The sequence below is a fragment of the Schistocerca americana genome, chromosome X (genome assembly GCF_021461395.2).
Source record: "Schistocerca americana isolate TAMUIC-IGC-003095 chromosome X, iqSchAmer2.1, whole genome shotgun sequence".
In the NCBI taxonomy this organism is placed as follows: Eukaryota; Metazoa; Arthropoda; class Insecta; order Orthoptera; family Acrididae; genus Schistocerca; species Schistocerca americana.
Genome location: NC_060130.1, coordinates 164,969,517 through 164,995,744, shown reverse-complemented (window position 1 = coordinate 164,995,744; position 26,228 = coordinate 164,969,517). Strand labels below are relative to the sequence as shown.

At 39.8% G+C, this 26,228-nt stretch overlaps 1 protein-coding gene across 1 annotated transcript in view; it reads left to right on the top strand.

The window, feature by feature from the left end:
- Positions 1-3,646: 3,646 nt before the first annotated feature.
- LOC124554668 overlaps positions 3,647-26,228 on the top strand; it is a 130,259-nt gene continuing 107,677 nt past the window's right edge. Inside the window, exons 1-3 of the mRNA XM_047128287.1 lie at positions 3,647-3,791; positions 9,238-9,370; positions 17,399-17,559. Of these exons, the coding sequence (XP_046984243.1) occupies positions 9,238-9,370; positions 17,399-17,559 (294 nt within the window). The 5' untranslated portion in view covers positions 3,647-3,791. The remainder of the gene's footprint in view (positions 3,792-9,237; positions 9,371-17,398; positions 17,560-26,228) is intronic.

Below are 26,228 nucleotides of genomic sequence, written 5' to 3'. Positions count from 1 at the left end.
GTCGTACACAAATTATGATTTTGTAACATTTGTTTCAGAAAAGCTAGCTGGAATTGCGAGCTCAGCAGATCATGGCAAAGAGACACAATGTGCTGAATGCTTCAGCCATTAATTTCTTTCTGGTATAAGCAAAACATGTCCCTCAGATTATTTGCAGATCATTTAACAGTGACTTGCGATTATTTTGGGCAAGCATAAGTTACCTATGATCTGGCAACTCTCTCCGAACTGTGAATCTGTCGATCTCGCTTCTGTCAGATACAGGCCCCACAAAAGTGTGAGGTCATTGACATGAGGCAATACCAATTTGACTTTTACTAATTTCACTACGTTATACAAATACCAGAAACTAAAAAAACGCATCAAATGATCTCTATAATACGTGAGTTTATAACGTTGTGTCGGTGTTTTTCAACAGATAAAGTGTCTCACATTAAATGTGACATTTACAATTAGACATTTGTCGTAAACACTTATGAAAAGAAGCTGGCCCTCCCTTCACACACTTCTCTTTACATCCATAGGAACAACAACAGTGCACCATTGCTATTACTGAAAGTAAAACTTGCAGAAACGTTTATAAAACAAGGTGAATACGTATAATATTTAAGTTTCGCTATTACCACAAATTGTAGACAACCAGTGTCGTCCTAAAATCACAAGACTAGCCCGGTTTCACGTAGAGAACATGCGCACTAGCACGGCATCCTTCAAGAAGGAGACTGTTTAGGAGGCTGTCGCACAGGACTATGCTCACTCTATACATACACATACTCTATGTATTATCTTGCAGACAGTATGTCCACAGTCTGACATAACAGTCATGACGCTCCATCTCGTCTTTCGTTACCTCCAGCGATAGCAGCGCCCCAAGCAGCCAGCAAGTGACGCTTCTGAATATACTATCGGAGGAGTTCAAATACTAACGTTTGTATTGACTTGTAACATAGTTTTTACAAAAACTATTGTATATATAGTGCCACAGAAATCAACAATAACTAAAAAATTACTCCACATTTGTGTTTATTTAGTTTCCTAAGGACGATGGGAGATACGAAACGGTGAATTACAGGACAGGTTATTTAAGATACTTGTGTAACATACAGACATTTACTGAATAACGTCTGCTTCCTTTAATAACAAAAAATTGCTAGTAGACACCAAAAGACCTGACCTTTTACAGAAAGACGTCACACATCTATCCAACAAAGCAGTTTTGTTCGCTACACTTTCAGCCACATCAGTCAATGTGTAACTTAGGAAACCAACATGGAATATAATACCTACACTATTCAATGTATCGAATAAGCCACCACAGCTGTAGCGTAAGGGAAAACCACACAGAAATGATAATAAATCCTCAAGAGCATAAGGCTGTTTCTCAGCATGGGGGAAACAAATTCCACAATTGTTGCTAAATCTAGCTCTTCTGAAACAAATATTACAAAATCATAACTCGGCAAGAATCTTTAACACATTCGCTTTCCATGAAACAGTAATTACATTTTTAAATTTTTCGTGTATTAGAAAGTCAAGTGACGTGTAAGAAACGGCGAATCATTGGACTCCATAAAAAAATTTTAACTGTCAAGAAAAGTGCCTACGATAATAACAACAGACAACACAAATATATGATTCTCTTGTTTTCGGTGGAATAAGCAGCAAATATAGACAAATTCGAAAGTATTTCTTCATTAATGAGTTATAGCTTATGACATTGAATCAGTGTGATTCGACTGTTTTAGATGTGTTTCATGATAATTCCTGTCTCTTAGTAACTTACTAACGCTTGAAACGCACAAATGTAACAACTCTACCGTTAATTGAGTATAAAATAGTTAAAAACAAACGTTATCCTCACGACTCTGTGACTGTTTCATCACCGATTGGAGCGCTAATGTCGTTCCAGCTGTTCCAGATCTTGCAGGTATCAAACAGTAACAACTTTCGCTCCAGAGAGTGTCGCGACTGTATTTATTAGACTTTGGTATGTTCAGAGTCTAACATAACAGTCGCGACACTCCCTGCTGTCCGTCTCTAATGACCTCGTTGTCGACGGGACGTTAAACAACACTAAACTAACCTAACTCCCTGCTGTAAAAGTTGTTACAGTTTCACTGCTGGAGCGACAGTCGACACTATTGCTCCAAGCGGCGATATAGGAGAACGTCAGATGCGTCGTAAGCATGTTTGTTTTGTATCCCTTTCCGACATGATTTAAGAAATATTTGAATTATTTTATAGCCTCCAAGAGTTTGTGTAATATCGGAAGACATATATGTTTCTAAAAATGATAGTCATTGTCACCTGTTGCCACTAATACAACCTTCATGTTTATATTATCCTAAGTGGGACAAGCAACAGCCAACAGTGGGAGCAATATGCAGTGTGTGTAAATCCCAAGTTCTCAAAGCCAATAACACTGTCAGAAATGCAGTCATATGCCAGTAGAGACATTTTATTCAGTGACATATTCACTAGTTTATCAGTATTGGAAAAATGTTGTACCTTCTGCTTTAAAAAGTGGAATACATTGTCACTTCCACCCATTTCATTTGTCTGCCTCCCACACCCCTTTTTAAGGTATGCTCTGATCGAAGCATAAAACATTCTGACAAAACCTGTATGCCTGAGAGGCTGTAATAAAATAAATTTAGAGCAAACAGCTTATTTTCGTCTTTCAATCTTGCAGCACGTTTATCCTTCAGTGGCATCCTAATCTGGATTAACAAGTCAAGGGCATCTGTTTTTAAAGATCGCGATCCTATAGTCTTCAAAATTTGTTTGTCCTTCACTTAATACTTCTGATACAGTTTCTGTTGCTGCCTGTACTTAAAATTATAGGCCCCGTAATAGTTTTGCGCGAAGTCTAGCGATCTGCATATCCTGACACTTCACGCGCTTTTGCGAGACACAAATAGCTGCCCTTAAGCTAACCACTTCATCGTCAAAGCAGGTCTGTGTTGACGATTCAGATGAATCTGGCACTGAGATATGGAGTTTAAATGGCTGCTTCTGCACCGTAGGAATATTTTACAGTTTTAGACGAATTGTCGAACCTTCGTGGCAGTATCCTCCTTGTCATGAGTTGAGGTGGCTTATTTGGGATGTCAAACAGTGTGGGCTCTGCATTCCACACGAGTTTATTATTGTCTGCATTCATGAACTGGTTTTATTCGAAGTGTAGCGAAAAAAACTTAGCATTACATGACAAGGTAAACAGAGTCGTTTTTCTGAAGATCTTCTCGTATGCTATTCACTAGCCATTTTCTGCTCCTAAAACGAAACATTAATCATTAACACACACGTAGTTTGCATGCGAATCCTGGCGATATAGTTTAGTAACATGATGGTATTTACCTCTCACGGTCCTTAGGAAACCCACAAAAAGGCAGATGAGGTGTCTTCTTATTCTTATTGCTGCAATTTATTGCGTTGCAGACGCTCCCGTTGGTAAAAACAATTGTACAAAGCAAAATAAAAAACTACTATTCGCTTTCACGGTCGCGCCGAACTCAAGAGATTTACTTGGCGCGCTACTGACGCGGTAGGCAACAGAACGGTGGCGAAGTGTCGCAAGTGTTGTTAAGTGGTATGTCTTTGTATTAAAGATTTACTATGGTTACATCTCTGGTTTGTTATTTTATTGATTCGCAGACGACAGACGTTCTGGCTGTGTATTGATCTGTGTGCACAAACATTGTTTTGTTTACTGAAAAGCAGTCTGTGTATTTACTGGTGGAATTTATCTGTGCCTACGTTACTTTCCTGGATCGTTTTCTGTGATTACGGTAAAGTTGTCCATGTAATTTTTATGTCGTAATTCAGTTTGTTGATTTAAGATTTTGTTCGGGTATTTGCGCGTATGAATGTAAATTTACATTTTTTCCAGTAAATTTAGATGTTCTCTTGATATCTATGATGAAGCTCCTTTCCGTTTGGTATACGTAGAAATTTTCACAGTCGTTACAATTGATTTTATATACACCGGCGTGTGTTTGGATTGGTGGTTTTGTTTTTCCATATCGGATTTGTGTTTTGATGTTGTGTGCGGTGCAAAACACAAACCGTACAGTGGTTTTCTTAAATATAGTGTTCAGCTTATCAGGCATGACTTCTATATATGTTTGTGGTATGTAGGTGAATTTTAGCTTGTTGTTTGTTTCTCTTGCCAATTTTATGTCATCGTGTATTGAGTTGTGTGCTGGCCAAAGTGTATTTTTCGTATAGGTGGCCGCAGGAGAGCTTCTGTAAAGTTTGGAAGGTAGGAGACGAGGTACTGGCAGAAGTAAAGCTGTGAGTACCGGGCGTGAGTCGTGCTTCGGTAGCTCAGTTGGTAGAGCACTTGCCCGCGAAAGGCAAAGGTCCCTTGTTGGAGTCCCGGTCGGGCACACAGTTTTAATCTGCCAGGAAGTTTCAAATGGAAACTTTGTTAATCTGTCCCATATGGTTTGGAATTATGCATTTTTGTGTATTCTGGGAAGGCAAGAGTGTGAGTCTATGATATTGTCTGTTGTAGTATGTTTCCTATAAATTTCGAATACATACTCATTGTGTAGGACTAAATTTTTTTTATTAAGTCTAGGAATTTAATTGCTTTGTTATTTTCTAGTTCTAGGATGAATTTCATGTTTCTGTGTAGATTTTTTAGTATATCATGGATGCGTTGTATGTCTGTGTAGCAATGTGTCATCTACATAACGAAATTAGTATATGATTTTCTTAATAACCATGGGGCTGAATAATTTTTCTCCAAAGGTTTCGAGTAAAGTGTTGGCGAAGTTACCTGCAGTACTGTGCTCCATTGCGACTCCATCTTTCTGATTGTATAATTTGTTATTAAATTCTAAATAGTTCTGGTTGAGTGCCAGTTTTACTAGTTCTGTTATTTCTTGTATTCCTGAGATTGGCAATTTTCAATATTTTCGTATGTTGTTTTCTATGATATCAATTGCTTCATTTATTGGTATGTTGATATATTCATACATATATTCATATCCAGCAATCACAGGGCACGCAGACCACATGCTCCCTCCACAAACTGCCTCCATTTCTTTCTGTTTTGTGCACAGTTCCTCCAGCTGTCTTTAGGACTGCCAGGTCACCCATCCAGCATTTCATTGGTCTTCCTGTGGGGCATCTGGTGTTTGGTTTTCACTCAGATGCTTTCTTTGCCTGTCTTTCTTTTGCCATCTGGGATACATAGCCAGCCCACTGCATTCTTTTGCTCTTCTGCTTCTGTAGTATTGTTGGTTGTGGCATAGAGTGGTAGATGCCCTCATTCATGCTCCTTCCCCATTTCCCTTTATCTACAATTGGTCCCCATATTTTCCTCATTGTCTTCTTTCAAATATTAATAGTTTTTCCTTTATGCATGTTGTCATGTTCCAGGTTTCAGAACCGTACATGCCTGCAGGGCCTATTGCTGTGTTATAGATTCTCATCTTAGTATTCGCTGGTACTGAATTTGAGTTGAGTGTCTCCCTGAATGATTACATGCATTTCATTCCAAAAGCTGTTCTCTCCTTGACGTCCATTTCTATGCTGTTGTTGCTGATAAACTAAGATTGCTTGTATTTGAACTGGTAAACTCCCTTGAACCTTCTTTCTAATTGCATGAGCTCCATTTTGTCTTGATCCACCTTTAGCCCAATCTTCTGTGGACTGTTGTCACTTTTTGGTACATTTCTTACAATTCGTGGATTGACTCACTTAACAGTACTATATTATCTGCATATTGGAGGCAATTGAAATTACCACCCATTTGAACTCTAGCCTGTCCTTGTTGCCTGCAGTTCCCTGATTACTTGTTTTAAGATGACATTGAACAGAACATAGGAGAGAATATCCCCTTGTCTGAAACCTGTCTCTATCTCGAACCTTTCTGATGTGACTCTCAGAAACGCAGTGCTGCCCTTGATCCAATCATACAAGTTTGCACAGTTCTCAGTAGCTTCTCAGGGATTCTGAAACCATGCAGTACATTTTTAGGTTATTCCTATAGATACTATTGTACACACGTTGAAAATCGACGAATAGGCTATGGGTATATTTATCATTTTCTCGAGTGTTTTTCAGACTGTTGTCTTAGGGTGAAAATGTGATATATTGTTGACTGTTGTGGTTGAATGCCAGCTTGGTATTTCTGTATGTTGTTCTCTATGAGTGGTTGTAATTTTCCAAAGTTAATGACAGACACTACCTTGTAGGTTACATTAAGCATACTGACATCTCTATAGTTTCCACAGTCCATTTTCTTTCCCCTCATGTATAATAGGCATATTATGACCAAATTCCATTCTTCTGGCAGTGTCTCATTCTTTCATTTCAACTGGACCAGTTGATATATTTCTAAGTGCAAGCTCTGACCTCCCGCTTTGATTAATTCTCCAATTATCTGCGCCCACCCATGAGGTCGTGTTTTTTCTGACTGTTTTGATTGTGGTCTTCACACCTTCAGTCACTTCCCACTCTTCTTCACCTTTCCTTTCTTCTGTGGTGTCTGCAGGTAGCATCTCATCTGGGTCTGGACAATTCAAGAGTTCTGATTAGTATTAGTGCCATCTGTCTACAGTTCTTTTCTGGTCATTTATCAAGTTGCTGTTCTTATCTCTAATGTGATAGGTTGGACTCTGAAGTCCATGTTTGTGATTTTTTATGTGTTGGAAAAATTGTCTTGAATTCTTTTGTGGCTCTCTGCCGCAACTTGTTCTAATAGACTGCTTAGCTCTGTTCTCAGGATTCACTTTGTCTGCCATCTGGTATCAAGAAAATGTTTCCTTTTCTGCTGGTTCTTCCTGTCAGCCAGCCACTCCTCCCACATCTTCCTTCTGACTTGTCTCATAGAACCATCCTCTCCTCTTCATTCTCATCTTTCTTCCCAAAGTATTCTCCACTACTCTTAGTACTCTGGCCTTTATTTCTTCCACTTTTCCTGTACATTTTCTCTTGCTTCTAGATTTTCTAAGGCCTCAAAATGGTTTTTGATTTATAAAGTATATTGAGCTTTAATTGTAATTTCTCACGGTTTCCCAACATTCAAAGCAGGTTCTATTGTCCCTTTCTTCTTCTTCCTGTACATACAGATGTACATCAGTTTAAGTCTACATGCATCAAGGAAAAGGCCTGATGCACAGTCGGCCTCCTGATATTCATGACTCTGTGACAGCTGCTTTGGACCATCAAGATGGAATATATCTCATTGGCCTTTGCCTCTTGCATTGTAAACACTTATGTTATGCAAATACTTGCATAAGTATTCTTTGGACTCCTATTACAAATTTATATAGACAAGAGCCTTTGCCAGTGGGCAAATACAGTTCTGGATTTATTCTGGCATGTGATGAGTGTAATCTGCCTGCTATATTAAGAGCCATGGCATGTGATGTTTCTGGTTTTTATATAAATTTTATATATGACACATGTCACTTGGCTTAAGCTAATCTAATTTACCACCTTTTGATGTAACAAGGCCCACTTCTTCTGAAGAAGATATTTTTTATAAATTTTGAAGCCTACGTCAAGGGCTGAATAAACCTTTGGTTTGCAACTGTTTGGCTGATTTTTTCAACCTCTTCAAATTTATACAGTTGCAGAATTGCAGATTCTTTGAGACAGCTAAGTTAATCATCCACTGATCATTCTTGTCATGCAGTCTGCACCTTTCTATCATTCTTTTCCTGCTTTTGTGTTAAAATATCCCAGATTATCTTGGTATTTCTAGTCTATGTGTTCTCAGTTATGATTTCCAGTTGGTCATCAAACTCTTCCTCATCTGTTTTATCTTCTGTCAGGGTTTGAACAAAGATAAGTGTGATTATGACACTTGGTTTCCAAGTACTGTATAGGATATTCTTTTGGTAACAGCTTTAAATTATTGGACCAAATTTCCTACTTTGTCATTAATCACAAAACCAGTGCCGAATTTATGTTTGTCTACACACCCTCCATAAAATAGTACATAGGCAGCGGACTCCAGGTGAAGTGTTGTTGTTATGTAGGTGCGTAGTTCAGGTATTTTTATATCTTAGATATTGTTGGAATTTTTATTGTACAACAATTTTGGTAAGTGTAGTATTTATTTAACATATTGTTCAATTTTCTGATGATAAGGTATGTTGGACTATCTACACAATTGACTATAGGACATAGAAATTTGAGGTTTTTGGATCTTAGGTTATCCATGTAATGGGGGAGAAGGGGGGTGTTCTTGGGTTCATGGAGATGTATTTCTTTTTCTTAAAATCGGTGTGGATTGTGTTCCGGGTCTTTATTACATTTTTCATTTTTGGCAGTATGTGTGTTAGTTGAGTTTTTGTTTATTTATGTGATATTGTCACATGCAAAAAATTCTGTATTTTATTTATGTAATCATTATGTTTCATTATGACAAGGCTGTTTGCTTTATCTACTTTAATTTCTGTTGCTTGATGTGTGATAAATAAAACTCCATCAACTTATTAACGTATAATAAATTTTGACAGCACAAGCCATAAAAATGTGCTAGGTTGCAAGTACTTCCAAATTGTAATGTTAAAATTGTAACACAATGTATACCTAATGAAAACATACAAAAGTTATGCACCAACAACTTATAAGTTTTGCAGATACCTTGAAAATGCCCATGGTGTCGAAATTAGCCCATAGCCATAAGAACAGCTGAATAAAATACTATCACTGCAGAGTTATTGGTTAAAAGTCTTTACAACAGATTTACAATGATGCAGACCCATGAGAAATATAAATATTGGTACATGAAAAAAAATAATAGTAGTAAGATGGACTTTCCACCATCTTTCCAGAGTTTTCATTGACTATTCGCTCTGTAACTCTCTCAGTATGAGAGAAAACTAGAAGCAGAAGGGATGAACTACTGGCATTACATTCTGCACCATTTTTATTAAATAAATAACATTTTAATTATTAAATAATTTAGGCCACATGCCCTTAATTTTCATTTTATTTATTTATTTATTTTTTGTAAATGAAATCACTCAGATTAGAAAGGTATTGTAATCATTACATGTGTGATGTGAAATGAATCTTAGCACATAATGTCTGCCTTCAATTTGACCTACCTACGTGAAGTTCTCAGTTGCAGAATACTTTGTTCTAATTTTTTTGCAACTGTTTGGTGCTGAACTATAGCATTCCGATTTATTGGATGTTTTCACAAGAGAACTTGAATGTGTGTTTCTTTATAGCTAATAAAATATTTTTCACACACTTTTATTCTAGATGCCAAAAGTAATGGAGAGAAAGATATATTATAAAGAGGATACACCACTGTTGACAACAGACAAAACAAAAAATGAAAAAAAAGAAATGGAAACACAGATTGAAAGTACAAAAACTGAATTACATTTACTTGGTAAGTAAAATCCATATTCTTCTCACAGGTGGATGTAGTGAGAGTAATAAAAGTGGATATTAGGGGTAATGCCAAATGCCAGACCGTTCTGTGGGGGCTTGGTAACCAGCTACAATGGGGCGGCCGGGATGATTGGGTTTGTGAATTTTAGGAAGTAGGTAGGGGTGCGGGGTGTCGGTGGGGTCAGGAGGTTGATGGAGTCAGGTGAAAGGTTTTGTAGGGGGCCTAAGGTTCTGAGGATTCCTTGAAGCTCCGCCTGGACATCAGGAATGGGATTACCTTGGCAAACTTTGTATGTAGTGTTGTCTGAAAGCTGACGCAGTCCCTCAGCCTCACACTCCCAACGATCAAGTACTACGATCGTGGAACCCTTGTGGATATTAACTGTATTAGCTGTACAACAAAAAGGGAAATTGTATACATACTGCTTATTTCAACTAGTACTGAAGTACATTGTCCAGTCACATTAATGTGCCTGAATAACCACTTTTTGCAACACGGATGTGCAATAAGAGTCGGTGAGGTTCTGGAAAGTACTTACATGGATATGGAGTCAGATGACTCTAGTGCCTTTGCCAGCTGTACTAGATTTCTTTGATTAGGATCTGTGGCACGAACAGCCCAATCGAGATGGTCCCACAGAATTTTCAATTGGGTTTAAATTCAGGGAGTTTAATGGCAGGGGAGTAAGTGAAACTAATCCTGGCTCTCTTTGAACCATGCACGTCCACTGGCAGCTGTGTGACACACTGCATTCACATGCTGGTAGATGCCCTGGTGCCAAGGAGAAAACAAACTGCATGTTGGGATGGGCGTGGTCTCCAAGGATAGATGTATACTTTTGTTAATGCAATGGGCCTTCCAGGATGGCGGAGATCACCCAGGGAATGCTGTAAAAATATTCCCCACAGCATAATGCTACCCCTTGTGTCCTCCGACGATTGTTGGAGGACCGTATACACCAATGGCCATAGTGTAAAATGGAGTATAAAATGTGATTAATCTCAAAAGGCCACCTGTACCCATCCAGAGGATATACAGTAGCAGTATTGGCATCTAGATTCAAGCCTTTGTAGTGAATGAGCAGCATTCAGTGTGTGTGCATGAATCAGGCTCCTATTGTGGAGATCCATACACAACATGAATGGACATTGAGGAGAGGCTGTTGGTAGTCCCATGGTTCATCTGGGGTCAGTTGCTCAGCAGTTGCATGTCTATTCACCTGTACACATCGCTGCATCAGTCTTCCAGTCATTCACCCGTGTTATCTTTGGCCCATGGTGCACCACAGTTGTCTCAGCACCAGTTTTGGATATGCCAGTTTGCAATGCAAGGTATACTTTAACCACAGTGGTACATGAACAGTTCACAAACTTAACCATTTTGGAAATGCTTCCCGCCTTGGTCCAAAAGCCAATGTTCATGCTCTTTTGGATGATAGATAATGTGCTCTGTTTCTGCATTATGACAACGACTGCACTGTTTTCCGAGTCCCCCAGACACACTTTATGTGGCCTCAACTGCTAGTGCTACCACCTGCTGTCAATGAGTGGTTATTGCTTGTTGCCATCAAACATTGGTCGTGGTCACATTAATGTGACTGGACCATGTTTAATATTATGTAAATGGCACATAGATTATGTACGTTAATGTCTTTCACATTCAGTCAGGAACACATAAACTGTGCGTCTCTCTGAGTGAGCTGCCACTCCTTCCTAACCTACACCTCTAACAGTTCCAAAAGTTATAACTAATGTTTTTAACATTTTTGCTCTTATTGACACTACTGGAATTTCACCTGCTGAAGATTAAGTACTGTCCAACCATCCTGTCTGTCTGTTATTTTTGTTACTGTGTCATTCTTTTGATATGTATTGCAGTAGTTGAGCTGATACAGATAGATTTTTGTTTTGTTTTCTTCATTATTATATTGCATACAAGGTGAATTCATTTCATTGGCTTGTTGTCTTAACACAATACTGAATTGTGATTTCAAAATTTTGATGAAAGAATTGACAAAAACAGAAACTCTATTTATTTGAAAATAACTTACAGATATAGGAAAAAAAAACTTTTATCCAAGAACACAATGAGACTAAAAGTAGAAGAATGGAAAGGCAAATAGAAAGATAGAAGAAACCTTCATGAACTGAACCAAATGTTCCCCTACTTTGAAAAGTTAGTGCTGGATATGGAACCTTACACTGACGTCTTGATTCTTAACCTCTCATAATATATGGCTAAAATGGCACAAGCACCCATTGCAGGCTGCCTCTCTAATGGCTTCTAGGAGAAACAAAAAGTTTGAGTTTCAATATTTCTTATAATAATTGTCCGATTGCTGACATAAGCTACCCATTAAGAGCCATAATATTGCATTAAAATTTTAACATTAGAAGGCAAGTATTGAAGTTAGAAACTGTGTATATTGTTGCGAGGTAATGTAACAGCATGCAAATTACTGAGATTACATTCAACCAGTATTTGTGAATGAGAGCACTTCACATTCAACAAACTTTACACCAGAAACTTTTTCTCACCGTCATATCTCCCCCCCCCCCCCCCCCCCCCCCCCCCCCCACACACACACACACAGAAAATAATAAAAGGAGAAATAAGTTTATCACTTACATTTTCACAGTTGATGCAGTAAAACTTCTGTGTTAGTGACATTTTAATTTCTCCTTAGTATGAAGTATTTGCAACACATTTTGCAGACAGTATATCCACTTATACCACTGAATGTACCTGCAAAAGTATAATTGTATGAAACACAGTTCTGGAGTTATGACATCTCAAACATTGACGTGTGTGAAAAACTAGATTTTATTAACATGGAGTACAAACTGCCCAGACAATATTCACCCAGTTTTGCTTTTGACTTTTTGTTATTAGTATTTGGGTAAATAATCTGAAACTAATAAAATTACCACAATTAGGGTTTTGTATCTTCATCAATAAAGATTTTACATGATTAATGTCAAATATTTAACACATTAACTCATTTGCGAAGTAATTATACATTTGAAGCTGTTTTACATGTGGAGTTTGATTTTTTAAAGAGTGGTATATTGCTAAACAACTATGCATTTCTACTACCATAACATTTCAAGAATTAAATCTTGACTTGTTTTACAGTCAGTTCAAATATACAAGGCAATAAATGCTTATAGTAATATTAAGCTTGACTTCACAGATTGTAGGGGTTTAATGCTATGTAGTGTCTTCACATTGCCTTCTTTGTGTGCCCATTTGACATAGCAGTGGTGTCAGTGTCATTACATGGTGCCACTCACCTGCTTGATGTCCATGGTGATCAGTGAATGTGACAATGGGATTTTTGCTGTCCTGTTATTAGGACTTTCTGTATACTGCCTTTTAGACGTTCCAAATTACTTGAATGCATGGGCAGAATGGCCCATTATACCTTTTAGGGATATAGTCTGCATGTTGCCAGTCCAGTATTTTCCACATAAAACTGTCTAATACACTTAAAAATAAAGGGTCATGAAGTTTTTTGTATGTTTTTATGCTGATTAGTGCATGGAACAACAAATTAGACACCTTTTGATTGTGAGATACCATTAAATGATGCATTCAGTATAGCTATTTTTACCATTATTATGATTGAATATTTATAAGCAGTTATACATTGGATAAGCGTTACTTGAAACTAAACTAAACACTGAATAAGACTGCTGAGCGTACATCATTGTTATTGCAGTTGGTATAGTGTGAAATATATTGTCATTCTGAATTAATGTAAATGTTGTGGAATAGATGAATAATTATAGCGTTGCATACATAAATATTGACACTCCCAGGCAAGAAGTTCTAGAACATCAAGTGCTCCACTTCAGACTGAAAGATTCATTCATGCTGGCCAGTACGTAGTAATTGGCAAGATGAAGTTGTAACCTGGCCATAGCAGGAATGAAATTGTTCGTGTGATGAGATACAGTCACAATCCAATTCAAAGTATCATGTGTTGTTACCTATCATATAATCCATTGTACTAGATCAAATTCTGAAGCCTGCTTCATTGAATTTGTGAATATCGCTTACATTTTGGAGATAAGACTGACTGGCCAGTTGCTTATATCGTGCGTGTCTCCATTCTTGGGAAGTATAGTAGATTCTTCAAGTGTATATGTGTGTGTGTGTGTGGGGGGGGGGGGGGGGGGTGTTCCTTTATCCTGCTGTACAGGCATTCTGTAAATAACTTTGTAGGTTCATACTGTAGTATTTTTCCTCTAGCTTCAATCACCTCTATTGAAACACCATCTCCTGGTGACTTCCTCAAATGGCTTTATACAACTCATATGGTGTAACATCCAGGAAATCTTTATTTTCATTATTATCTACCCGAATTTGATTTCACTGAATATAATCTTCTGTCTTATTTTCTTTATTATTAACAATATCAGGAAAAGGATATATTGCCGCTCAAAGTAAAGATGACATCATGAGTTGCAGACAGGCATGACAAAAAGACACATTATAGTTCTCATGTGAAAAGCAATCTGGAGTCAGTGGGATAGCAGGGTATGGGTGGGAGGAGAGAGAGTGCTGTCTGGCGGGGCATGCAGGGACTAGAGATTGCCAGGTGCAGAGTCCGGAGGTGGGGAGGGGGGGGGGGGGGATGTGGAGCAGAAAAGAAAAGGAGCAGGGAAGGGGAAAGGACAAGCAAATATATTCACAGAGGGTGAGGGAATGTGAAAAGGAAGGAGGTGATAGGATGAGAGGGTGGAAACTGGTGGGTGGGGCATGTGGGACAGTAATTTACTGTAGGCTGAGGCCTGGTTTGCTATCATATTGTTTGACCCCTTAACAGTCATGTAGAACCACCTGTTAGCTTTAGTTTTCCCTGTCCTTTTCTTCCCAAAAATTGTTAATCCAGTCTATCAGTCTAGTTTCTATGCACTTTTAGTTTGACTTCCTTCTATTAGTTGGATGGATGTAAACTTATGAGTATTAATCTTCTGTCTGTATGCCAGTTTTGTAGTTGCCACTGGTCAACAGCAACTTCAGTGTCCTTCTTCGTGTCAACTAGCCATCATAATTTGTTGTTTTTTGCATCCCATTTTCTTTGTACTGCTGTTGCTTCCAGTTGTTTGTTACCAAATTCTTTAGTAAAAGATGTTCCAGATAGTTTTTTTTTATTCAGCATTTTTTTCTGTTTTAAATTAGTCTTTCCCTCTCTGTGATAGCTACCTGATCCCATTTTTGTTTTTGTTTTTTGTTTTTCTTCCATTGTACTTGCATCATGTTTTGCTGTTTACATTAGCAGGAAGCGTAGGTAAATAAGTTGGTGAAGGAGGAAGCAACTTTCTGAAACTTCATACATTCTAACAATTTTATTTAATTATTAGATGTCGTTAAAAGTACAGTTGAAGAACTGGATGCCTTTTCCTCCATTTGAGCTATATTTATTTTCATACTGTAGCTGTCCTGTTCACCCAGTAGGCTGTAAGGCATTATTCTTCCATTTCATAGTAGACTTACACAGACTGCAGTATCTGCTTTCAGTTGTCCTGGTGCTCTTATCTCCATCTCTATTTCTTTCTCTGTACCTATTTGCAAGCTTCATGGTGGCTTCATTGCAGTCAGTTGACCCTGTGAAATAATAATCAGGAATCAAAACATTCATATTAAAGCTATTCTGTGCCAACTGAATGATTTTTTAAGGCTCATTGTTGTAAATAATCAATGTTGCAGATGATGGCAGCAACCATTTGTTTAGTTGTTATGTAAGTCCTGTCATGAAGCAGTGTCTTCAGGGTCTGAAACAAGTCATGTTATTTATTAACAATTAGAAGAATCCACTGTGGGCTAGTTCTGTAAAGCATACTAACAACAGATTGTGACTAGTGTTAGTGTACTCACATTGGTGTACTCTACATTTCATGTACAGGCCTATGCAAACCTCTTATTTGCAACCACATCTGTAAGTCTTTGATGGACATTAATGGATATTAATGTTTCATAAAGCCCTTCAGTGCATTCAGAACAATTTTCATCTACTGAAGTCCGCACTTGGCGGCTGTGAAGCTTTGTTGCGAATTTATGGGTGGACGTGCTACAGTTTCAGTCATATCAAATTTAAATTGATTAATTTCTGCACGAAAAAGTGTCATAAAACATTTTTGTTCCTTGTTGATGTTAAACGACTATTGCTGAGAAGGAATTTCATACACAGTCTTTGTAACATTTTACATGTGGATGCCATAATTTAAGGATATCCACAGATGGGCCCATCAGTATCCATTCCCACAAGCTTTTATACGCAACAAACTGTTAATGTGGAAATGTGTGCAGATATCCACATCCATGTAGACCCCCAGTTATTTGTAATATTTTTAGATTACTTCATATATTTATTTGAGGTGAAAAATGGCTGCAGTGAAAAATCCACTGTTCCCTAATTTGGATGCCGATTTATGTATTACTTCATACTAGACATTTATGTTACTATACTGTTATCAGAGACCATTATACCTGAAAAATTAAAAGCCTGTTTAATATGAACGTTAGTGTTCACCAAAATTTATATCCCGGAGCCCAAATATTCTTATAAATTGTAGGAGTGGTGACTAATGAAGATTTATTGTACTTTGGAATTTCCTGTTCTGCTGCCAACTGGCAACCTGTTATAGATTCTTGCACCATCTAATAAAACTCCAGTGTAATCTTAAAAAGTGATCACCTTTCCAATGTGTTTAAATGGGTTACCACCATTTCCTTTTCAGCCAACCTAAGCAAGACCCACATTATCTAGTTTTGCTGTAGTTGTAAAGACCCAATAGAATGTACAGTGACCTTCAGTAACAAGCAGACTGTACAGAGAATAGATAGTGCCTTCACTTAGACTGAAAACTGAACTGAAAACCTCACATACTTCAGTGTCAAGAGATGCTTTTGCTTTAAGAATACTTCCTCATATTAGTTATGAAAGGTCATGAGGGCAGCATATTTTAGCTATATACACTCTGTTATGTACACTGATCAGCCAGAACATTATGACCAGTGATGTTCTATCAGTATAAACCTATCCAGGCAATAGCAGCATCAGCTGGTGAGGAATGACTACTAGTCAGACACACACTGCATGTAATATCAGTGAGTGTGCCGTCCGTGTGTAGAATGGGGAAGATGTGCAGTCTATCTGGGTTTGACTAAGGGAAGATTGTGATGGCCTGGAGGCTCAGCATGAGCATTGTGGAAACTGCACGGCTTGTCAGGTGTTCGAGGAGTGCTGTGATGAGTGTCTTCAATACATGGCGAAACCAAGGTGAAACCACATCCAGACGTCGTGGGGTTGGGCAGCCACTCCTACCTCATCACAGGCAGAGCCTTCTGTGCAAACAGCCATGTGATCTACCAATTCAGCTGCACCCACTGTGCCACATTCTATACAGGCACAACTAACAAGCTTTGTTTACACGATCTGCTTCAGTTCAACGACTGCTTCCGAGCCTGTATGATCTGGATTCTTCCCAACAGCACCAGCTTTTCTGAATTGCACAGATGGGAAATCTCCCTGCAACATACCCTTAATTCCTGTAACCCCCCTGGCCTCAACATATGTTAGTGCCTGTCCCCCACTTGTCTAACCCTTTCCATGCTCTCACTCCAGTACTACACACTTTACATCCCTCCCCACAGCCAGCACAGCCTTCCAACACTGACATTGTTAGCCTAGCAACTCTGTCCTGTTCCCCACCGTGCCCTTGGACAGTCCCATCACAGACAGCATTAGCATATTCATCACCTCTTTCCTGCTATCCATGCCCCCTGCCTCTTCTTTACCTTCACCACCCATGCCAGCCTAGATTGCTACTCATCACGTCTGATGCAGTTGCAGTCGTGCCTCAGCACCTGGAGACTACTCTCTCTCTCTCTCTCTCTCTCTCTCTGTGTGTGTGTGTGTGTGTGTGTGTGTGTGTGTGTGTGTGTGTGTTTGTGTGTTTTTGTTGTTATTCCCTCCCAGACTTTCATTATTTAGTAACTTAATTTCTTTCTTTTCAGAGGAGTCTAACAATAAAAGAGAACCAGAGATTCAGGGACCAGAGGGACAGGAAATGACTGTGGAACTGAAAGAGATAACAAATGTAGATGAGCAGTCACGTTCATCATGGAAGGAAACCTCATCCACAAAAGTTGGAAAAACATCAAAACTTAAAAAAGAGGTTTGTTTGACAGGTATTTTAATAAATTTGTGTGCGACATACAGCTGATCGGATGTGTGAGTATTGTTTGTTGAGGCAGATGCAGATGTGAGAAAATACTTTAATCCATTATGATAGGATTCACAATCCTTACACGGTTTTGTGTGTTGCAGTGGAAATTCTAATGTATTGTAGTGCACAAACCATGTTCAATCGTAAAAGTGCGAAGTTAGGAAGAGGATTGCAGCAGTGTCAGTCGCAGGCAAGCATGGGTGTTGTGCTTCATGAAATAAAATGTAGTCACTGCAGTGTCATGAGGGGCCTGTCTGGCACTGTGTCAAATAGTTATTGCTGCAGTACTCAAGTAGCAAGGTGTCAAAAGCCTTTATACACTGGTGGCTTAAAGTATGTGCCAAAAGGTGTAGCACAGGCCAAACATGTGCAGCACAGAAAAGTATGTATACACAAACCATTTGTACTAAAATAACTTCTGTCAGTACCACAGTTGTACCACCATGGGGCTGTATCACATGGCCACTGTAAAGGATGCTGATTAAGGACCACAATTTGCATATATGCTGGATGAGCCCTCCCTGAAGCTGTTCAGTCCTGGAGCCAATGCATTTGCAGAGTAGCAGCTGCAACCACCAGTTGGTGGGCAGTGGGCCACTGCCCACTACATCACGTCAGCCACCTTCAGACACCGTTGGGAGACGAGGCAAGGAACACACTGCTGCCTCACAAGGGACCTTGCAGGGGCTACTGAGCATGAAGTATTGCCACTGGCAGACGAGATTGTGTCATGATGCCATACTCCATCAGCAATCCTGGGCGTCAGTAAGACCAAAGGTAGCAGAATTCCTCATCCAAGTTTCTGCCGACCTTGACTGGGGTGCAGCAAGATGCAGTGAAAAATAGAATTAAGTATTTGTAGACAATTTCTCTGGCATTACCTGGTGTCCATTCCACCATATCCAGCTGCCATCACCTGTATATGTGGTGTCAGAGCACTGCGTTGTCTTTTCAGCATGACGTCCAAACCTACAGCCTATGTTGTGAGTCAAGAGATTTGATTGTGTATTGTGGAGAGTGTATTTGTCATGGAGAGAGCTTGACTACCACGCTATGTGGGGAGTTAGTTTGGTTAAAAGTGAGGTATCTGTGGATGTACCAGGCCTTAGAGGTAATGGTAAACAGGATTTGTTAGTACCTGTCAGATGTTAGCAGTGCAATTTCCTGCTGTATTATTCAGCACTATGTACAGTCAGTAGCAGTGTTACATTTCATATGCAAACATTATGGGTGCATGGCTAGATAAAGACAGGGGTGAAAATGGTTAATGATTAAATGCAAGAATTAAGTTGTTATGCTTTGTTCTGTTGTGTTCATAATTGATTGGTTTTACAAAATGAGTAAAGATACAGGCAATGGTATGGCAGCAACAGGGATGCAAGGAGTGTCACTGACAAAGCCACTGCATATGTTGTTGGAAAAGTTAGCACAATTAACAGTATTTAATAGAGAGATGCATGGTCTACTGGAAGCTCAATCACCACAGTGAGGTGTAGATCTGTCAGTTGCATGTCTAGTTGCGCCTTTCTCTGCTAAATCGACCAAGCATGAGCAAGCATTTGTTGGTGTTCTTAAGAATTTGGCAGAGATGGAGAAAGGTTGGACTGATGTGGAGATTTTAATCGTAATTTTGTGCCAATGATGTGTTGGAGCGAAATACAATTGGCATCCCTGCTCATGCCTGTGTGTAATGTGTAGCTGCCAGAAGTTTCATTGTTGTATGTCTGTTAGTTATTGTTCCATGTTTGATTGAGTAGAATGTCACGTCGTACAGTTTGTGAATTTTAACATGGCAGAGTTAGAGGAGCAATGTGTCTGCATTAAATTTTATTAAAAACTATAAAAAAGCTTCACAAAAAGGCACCAAATGATGCAAGAAGCCTACGATGATGAGTGCTTAAGCCATACTTGGTGTTACGAATGGTGCACACAGTTAATGGTTGGACATAAATTAAAAATGGCCCTCATTCGGGACACTTTTCAACGTCTACCAATGATGCTCATGTCATGGATATGAACAAAATTGTGGGTACCAATAAAGACTGACTGTCCAAGAGATTGCAGAAGAAGATAACATTAACATTTCAGTTGGATCATGTCATGAAATCCTGACACAGCATCTCAGACTCCTTTGTGTTGCTGCCAAGTTTGTCCCACAGGCCACAAGGAGAAAGACCATCGCCTCACAATCTGTAAAGAGCCTTTGCAGTGCACAAATGAGAGCAAGGTGTACCTTAAGAGAATCATAACCGGTGATGAGACGTGGGCCTAAGGTTATGATGTTGAAGCCAAGATTCAATGTTCACAGTGGATCGAGAAAGGTTCCCCAAGATACAAAACAGCTCACCAGGTCAGATCAAATGTCAAAGCCATGCTGTTAGTTTTCTTTCACTTTGGAGGATTAGTTCATCATGAATTCGTGCCACAGGGCAAACTGTTAATCAGTGGTACTATTGGGACGTGTTACGACACCTACAAGAAAATGCGAGAAGAAAACAGCCTGAAATGTGATGAGACAATTCATAGCTCTTTCATCACAATAACACACCCTCACATTCATCCCTGTTGCTGCATGACTATTTCACAGAAAATGAAATCACTGTGCTGCCTCAACCTCCGTACTCTCCAGACCTTGCTGGCTCCTGTGGATTTCTTTTTGTCTCCAAAACTGAAAACCCCATTGAAAGGATGAAGATTTGCAGTGATAGATGAGATAATAGAAAATTTGCAGACAATGCTTCGCTTGATCCAGCAAGAGACATACCAAGTTCCAGAATATTTTGAACAAACCTTGTACATAAGAGCTGGGTAGGATGCAGTAGTGGCTGGAGTAATCTTACAGGAGGCTGAGCAAAGGGTGCTTGGTGCATTTTTAAGGGGTTTACCTTCAGAGTGGTTGAAAACAGTGCAAACAGGAGTTCTGGTTTATTTGCGTGCAGCCGTTAGGTTAGCAGTAGAATGCAAGGAAACTGATTGTTGACCAGAATAGAATGCAGGTGTGGAGTATTTTTAGCTGATATAAGGGCGGACAGGGCATGTGGAGGCAATGTCGCCAGCCACAAAACAGTCGAAGTAAAGGCAGGTGTCAGTGTTTCAGGGGTAGTGGATCAGGGAAAAACATGTTAAATGCTGCAGGGAACCCAAAGTCCATCTATGGGCATTCATAGTAAAATTAGGGGCTTTGAAGGCATATACAGAGATGAATTGTGCGATGGAAGGATTAGTGGGAGAGAAGAATTGCAGGATGTTGGGAGACACAGGGCACATTTGTCAAATCCGGTAGAGATGTGGTGAAACAGAAACAGTGGAACCCACCACAGTATAGGTTATGCGGATTAGTGATGTCAGACCATTGGAGTCAATAGAAATATGTTTCTAGAAGTAGTTCTGGAAGACCGGCCCAAGATAGCATTTTCTTCACTATGGGGACATTATCAGTTCAGGAGGAGGCATTTTGGATTGAAAAACACACCTGTCATGCTTCAGAGATTGTTGGATGGGGTCCTAAGAGATTTAAAAGAGTTTCAGTGTATGTTGTAGCAGGATGAAATTTGTGAGTGACGTAGAGCAACACAGACAGTGCTTAAGGGAGGTATTCTTGAGATTTAGGGCCACTAATTTCACATTGAAATGTGATTTTGTGTTAGAAGAGGTGGTGTATCTTGGTCACATAATTAGTAAAGATGGGGTAAGATAGACCCGAGGTTAGTGAAGGCCATGCATGAATTTCCTGTGCCTTAATTGGTGAAGAAACTGCAATCATTTCTTGGAGATGCAAATTACTATGGGAGGTTTGTAAAAAGATTTGTGGATATTAACACAATTAGAAGAAATGTTCAGAGTCTGTGTTGTCAGCAAGCATTTGCGGAGATGAAAGAAGATATGATGGTAAGACGCAATTTTGGTGTTTCCTAATTTCAAGGAGTTTATTCTGTCATGTGATGTGTCCAACAGTGCACTTGGTTGTGTGTTGACTCCAGAAGTTGAGTGTGTGGAACATACAGTAGCCTATGCATTGAGACACATGTATACAGTGGAAGAGAATTACTCCAGAAAAGAAAAAGAAATGTTGAATCTTATGTGTGTATGGAATCCCTTACTTTGTGTTATATCTGTGGGAGGAGGTGTAGAGTCATAACGGATCATCTAGTGTTGAAATGGTTGCTGGGTTTGAAGCATCCATCTAGTAGACTGATGCAATGGCTGTACAGTTGAGTGAGATATATTATGATACAGACCTGGGGAAAATCATGGAAATGAGGATGAATAAAGTCAAAAAGTGATGGGTTCACAGAAAGAAGGTAATGAACTTATGGAGTGGCAAGCAGTACAGAGGATGGATGACAGTTATAAACAGTTTTGTAAGAAATTGTAGTTTTGTGTACAAGAGTGCTGCAGTGGGTCATGTTGGCCTCCTTTTACACTGAAAGGGATGATGAAAAAATTCATTATGGGGTATCAGGGATATCAGGTTGTAGAAATGGTGTCATCAGTAAACATTGAGATCCAGTCATATATGATGATGATTTTACATGTGGGATGACTGAAACATTTTGAGAGAAGTCCAAAGCATATTCCATTTGTATAACTGGGAAAAAGGAAAAGGAAGATGTGGAAGACAAGCAGGTAGATGCGAACGAGCTGAGGCGAGGGGGCTCTTACGTGTTTAGACCTAGGAGATAAGAGAAGGTGTATGGTTTCTTTTGTATAAGTGTGATACATTGTTGTAGTCCAAGCGAAATGGATTGCAGCAGGGTTTTTGAGGGGGAGGAAAGGGTAATAAAAATCCCTTTGCTCTTGTTTGATGTGTATCCAGTCAAATGGGGACTGATGAAGAAGTTTGTCCATGTAAAGATGCAGCAGTTGTCGTTAATTTCGGAGAATAAAAGCAGGTATGCAGAAATGAAAGAAGCAGAATTGCAGATGTGCTATGGGGGAAGATCGCAGTCTGTCCAAACAGCATTGTGAGGGAAGGCCAGAATGTGTGTGCATTGAAATTATTGTTGGGACAGAAAAAGAGGGAAAGATTGTATGAAAGAAGTACTCAGGCACGAGTTGCACTTCCAGCGGGCTGAGGCACGCTGGTTGTACTCTATTTACGATAAAATAATAGCAGTAGCCAGTTCCTTGAGTAGTGCAGCAGAAAGGATGGAAAGAAACAGGAGTGCATTAGTGATAAATGGGGCGTCATGTGAAGTTGTCGGACCTACCCTCTGACTACTTGCCACAATCTCAGGAATGACACAACTGAGCATTTCTCAGCCTCAATTGTATTGCCAGAGGAGCCTGTAGAAGTGCTACCAGACATGAATTTGACTATCGTAAATCAGACTTAGAGACCAGAGTTAATTCATTCCATACTTGAAACTTATTAACAAGCATTTGGGATGAATCTTTGTGGAGATGTTTATTGAGCATGTAGAGCGATACAATGAAATGACCAGTACCAAAAGGGGACCACTTTGACTATTGTCGTACCAAGTGCCAGAGCAACACTTACACTGTTGTGCATAGTCTTTATTTTAATGTACAAGAAGTGAAATGATGGACAGAACCAACTACTGTTTAAATGCCAATGGACTGGATTCCTAGATCATAGGAGGCAACAGAGGAAATTGTAAATGCAAGTTAAGCAGATTGTGGATGGGCCCGACGAGGCCAAGAAGAAACTGTCGGAGCTTAGGATAAGTAGTGCATAAGAAAATAATAGTGGTTAGACTAAAACTGAGGTGAAAGCATAATAGGTGCATTTAGGCCAGCTACCAGAGAACTTGTTGCTTTAGAGCGTATGAATGGAAGATAGTTTTCAGAAGATCCAAGGGACTGGATCCTGCTGTTAGAGAGGGCAATGAAGTGCGCCAATCGTATTTGCTCATAAATGAACTAAGTTAGAAAGAGAGAAGAGGATGACAGCAGCGCCATCCACAGGCGAACACAGGTCTTGTGCTTTATGAAATATATTGTAGCCATTGCAATGTTGTGAGGCGGCCCTGCCTAATACTCACTGGAAATAGTACAGCAGTACTCAAGCAGTAACGTCTCAGAAGCTTTTCCATACTGGCAGCTGCTGAAGTGTTTAAGGGATGTGCCAAAAGGCTTAGCACAGGCCGAACATGCATAGCACGGATCAGTATATATACCCAAGCTAGCTGTTCTAAAATCACTTCTGTCAGTACCACAGCTCTACTACAATGGGGCTGTGTCACCTGACCACCATATTGGATGCTGATCTAGGACCACAGTTCACATGTACATCTGGGCAACCTGCCCTAAAGCTGTTTGATCATGGAATTGCTGCTGCAGTGGACCAACGCTGACCGAGGGTAGCAGCTATGACCACCAGCACTGGTGTTGGGGGTCAGTGCCAAGTCACTGGTCAGTTGCCTCCCGACACTGTGAGGAGGTGAGGAACATGCTGCCGCAACATGAGGGGCCTTGCTGCAGCTGCTGACAACAAAGTAGCGCCACTGGCGGAGGAGGTTGTGTCATGAAGGCAACTGTCAACTGATGCCACACTCCGTCAGTAATCCTGGGAATGAACAACACCTGAGACAGCAGCATTCCTTATCCAAGTTGTGGCATTCTGTACTGGACAGTGGCAGGATACACTAATAAAGAGTATGAAATGTTTGTAGACTGTTTTTCTGGCACTTCCTACAATCTTTCCAAACATAGCCAGCTACCAACACTATTTCTGTATTTATTGTTCTATTTTTATTTGAAAATCATCCAAAGGCCCCTGCAATTTTTATGTTATGTTGAGGAACCTAATCTGGAGCTCGAGACGTTTCAGTTTGAGAACAGTGGTGTACCTGGAGTTTCGCATGTTGAGATAGAATGTTGTTATAGTCTTGAGAAAGAAACAAAATATGAACTGCATAATCTTCAAAAACAGCTTTGTTAAAAATGCTCCATATAGGTGAATGCTCTATAGAATTTAAGAGAGAGAAATTTCTGTGGTATTGTGCCTCTATTTTTTTATACGTCTCAGATACTAATTTAAATCATTCATCAAACATAGATACCGAAACACACACACACACACACACACACACACACATACACATATATATATACACACACACCATTATGAGGCACATTTTCAATGTTACATGTTTTTACAAATAGCATTGTCTACACAGCAGTGGTGCTAGTTCTGCTGTCTCCATCACAGCAGGGTTGTTGACATTGCTATCAATCAGTGTAGCTATTTCACTGCAAATTCTTAGTTCTGAACATAGACTGGTTTTGGATTATGTAACGTCCACTGTTCAAAGTGCCATCAATATGAACAAGAGGTGACCGAGACGTGTAACCAATGGCACCCCATACCATCACGCCGGGTGATACGCCAGTATGGCTATGACGAATACATGATTCCAATGTGCATTCACCGCGATGTTGCCAAACATGGATGTGACCGTCATGATGCTGTAAACAGAACCTGGATTCATCTGAAAAAATGACATTTTGCCATTCGTGCAACCAGGTTTGGCGTTTAGTACACCATCACTGGCGCTCCTGTCTGTGATGCAGCATCAAGGGTAACCGCAGTCATGGTCTTCAAGCTGATAGTCCATGCTGCTGCAAACGTTGTCAAACTGTTCGTGCAGATGGTTGTTGTCTTGCAAACGCCCCCATCTGTTGACTCAGGGATCGAGACGTGGCTGCACGATCCATTACAGCCATGCGGATAAGATGCCTGTCATCTCGACTGCTAGTGATACAAGGCCATTGGGATCCAGCACAGCGTTCCATATTACCCTCCTGAACCCACCGATTCCATATTCTGCTAACAGTCATTGGATCTCGACCAACGCGAGCAGCAATGTCGCAATACGATAAACCGCAATCGCGATAGGCTACAATGGGACCTTTATCAAAGTCGGAAGCGTGATGGTACGCATTTCTCCTCCTTACACAAGCCATCACAACAATGTTTCACCAGGCAACACCGGTCGACTGCTGTTTGTGTATGAGAAATCAGTTGGAAAATTTCCTCATGTCAGCACATTGTAGGTGTTAACACTAGCGACAACCTTGTGTGAATGCTCTGAAAAGCTAATCATTTGCATATCACAGCATCTTCTTCCTGTCGGTTAAATTTCGCGTCTGTAGCACGTCATCTTTGTGGTGTAGCAATTTTAATGGCCAGTAGTGTGTAACTTCAGATTGCTGTCACCTTCAGAGTGACCATGTCACCCTTCAACTTTATTTTATCCGATTTTAGCTAAACTATGTATCTATCGAATCTCCCATGTGCAGGCTGTCCCCACACAACTGGAAGTCCTGTAGTGATGCAGCGTGCAGACTCTCTTACTTGAGTATGTAATAGAATGGAACACCTGCAGCCATTGTTTCGGTTTTATTTATTATATAGTTACCACTTTAGATGATTCAGTACACTTGATGTCGTTAACAAATAACAATTGTGCAACTCAGGGCTTGACATGACATCCGTGTTGTTGGTGCTGACACACTTGTCCACCAGTTAGTGTATTCAAAGGTTTGTGCCAACTGGGTTCTTCAAAGCCTAACTGAGGAGCATAAAGAGGAATGAAGGAAAATGTGTACTGAGTTGCTTGCTCATTATGACACTAATGGTGACAATTTCTCAT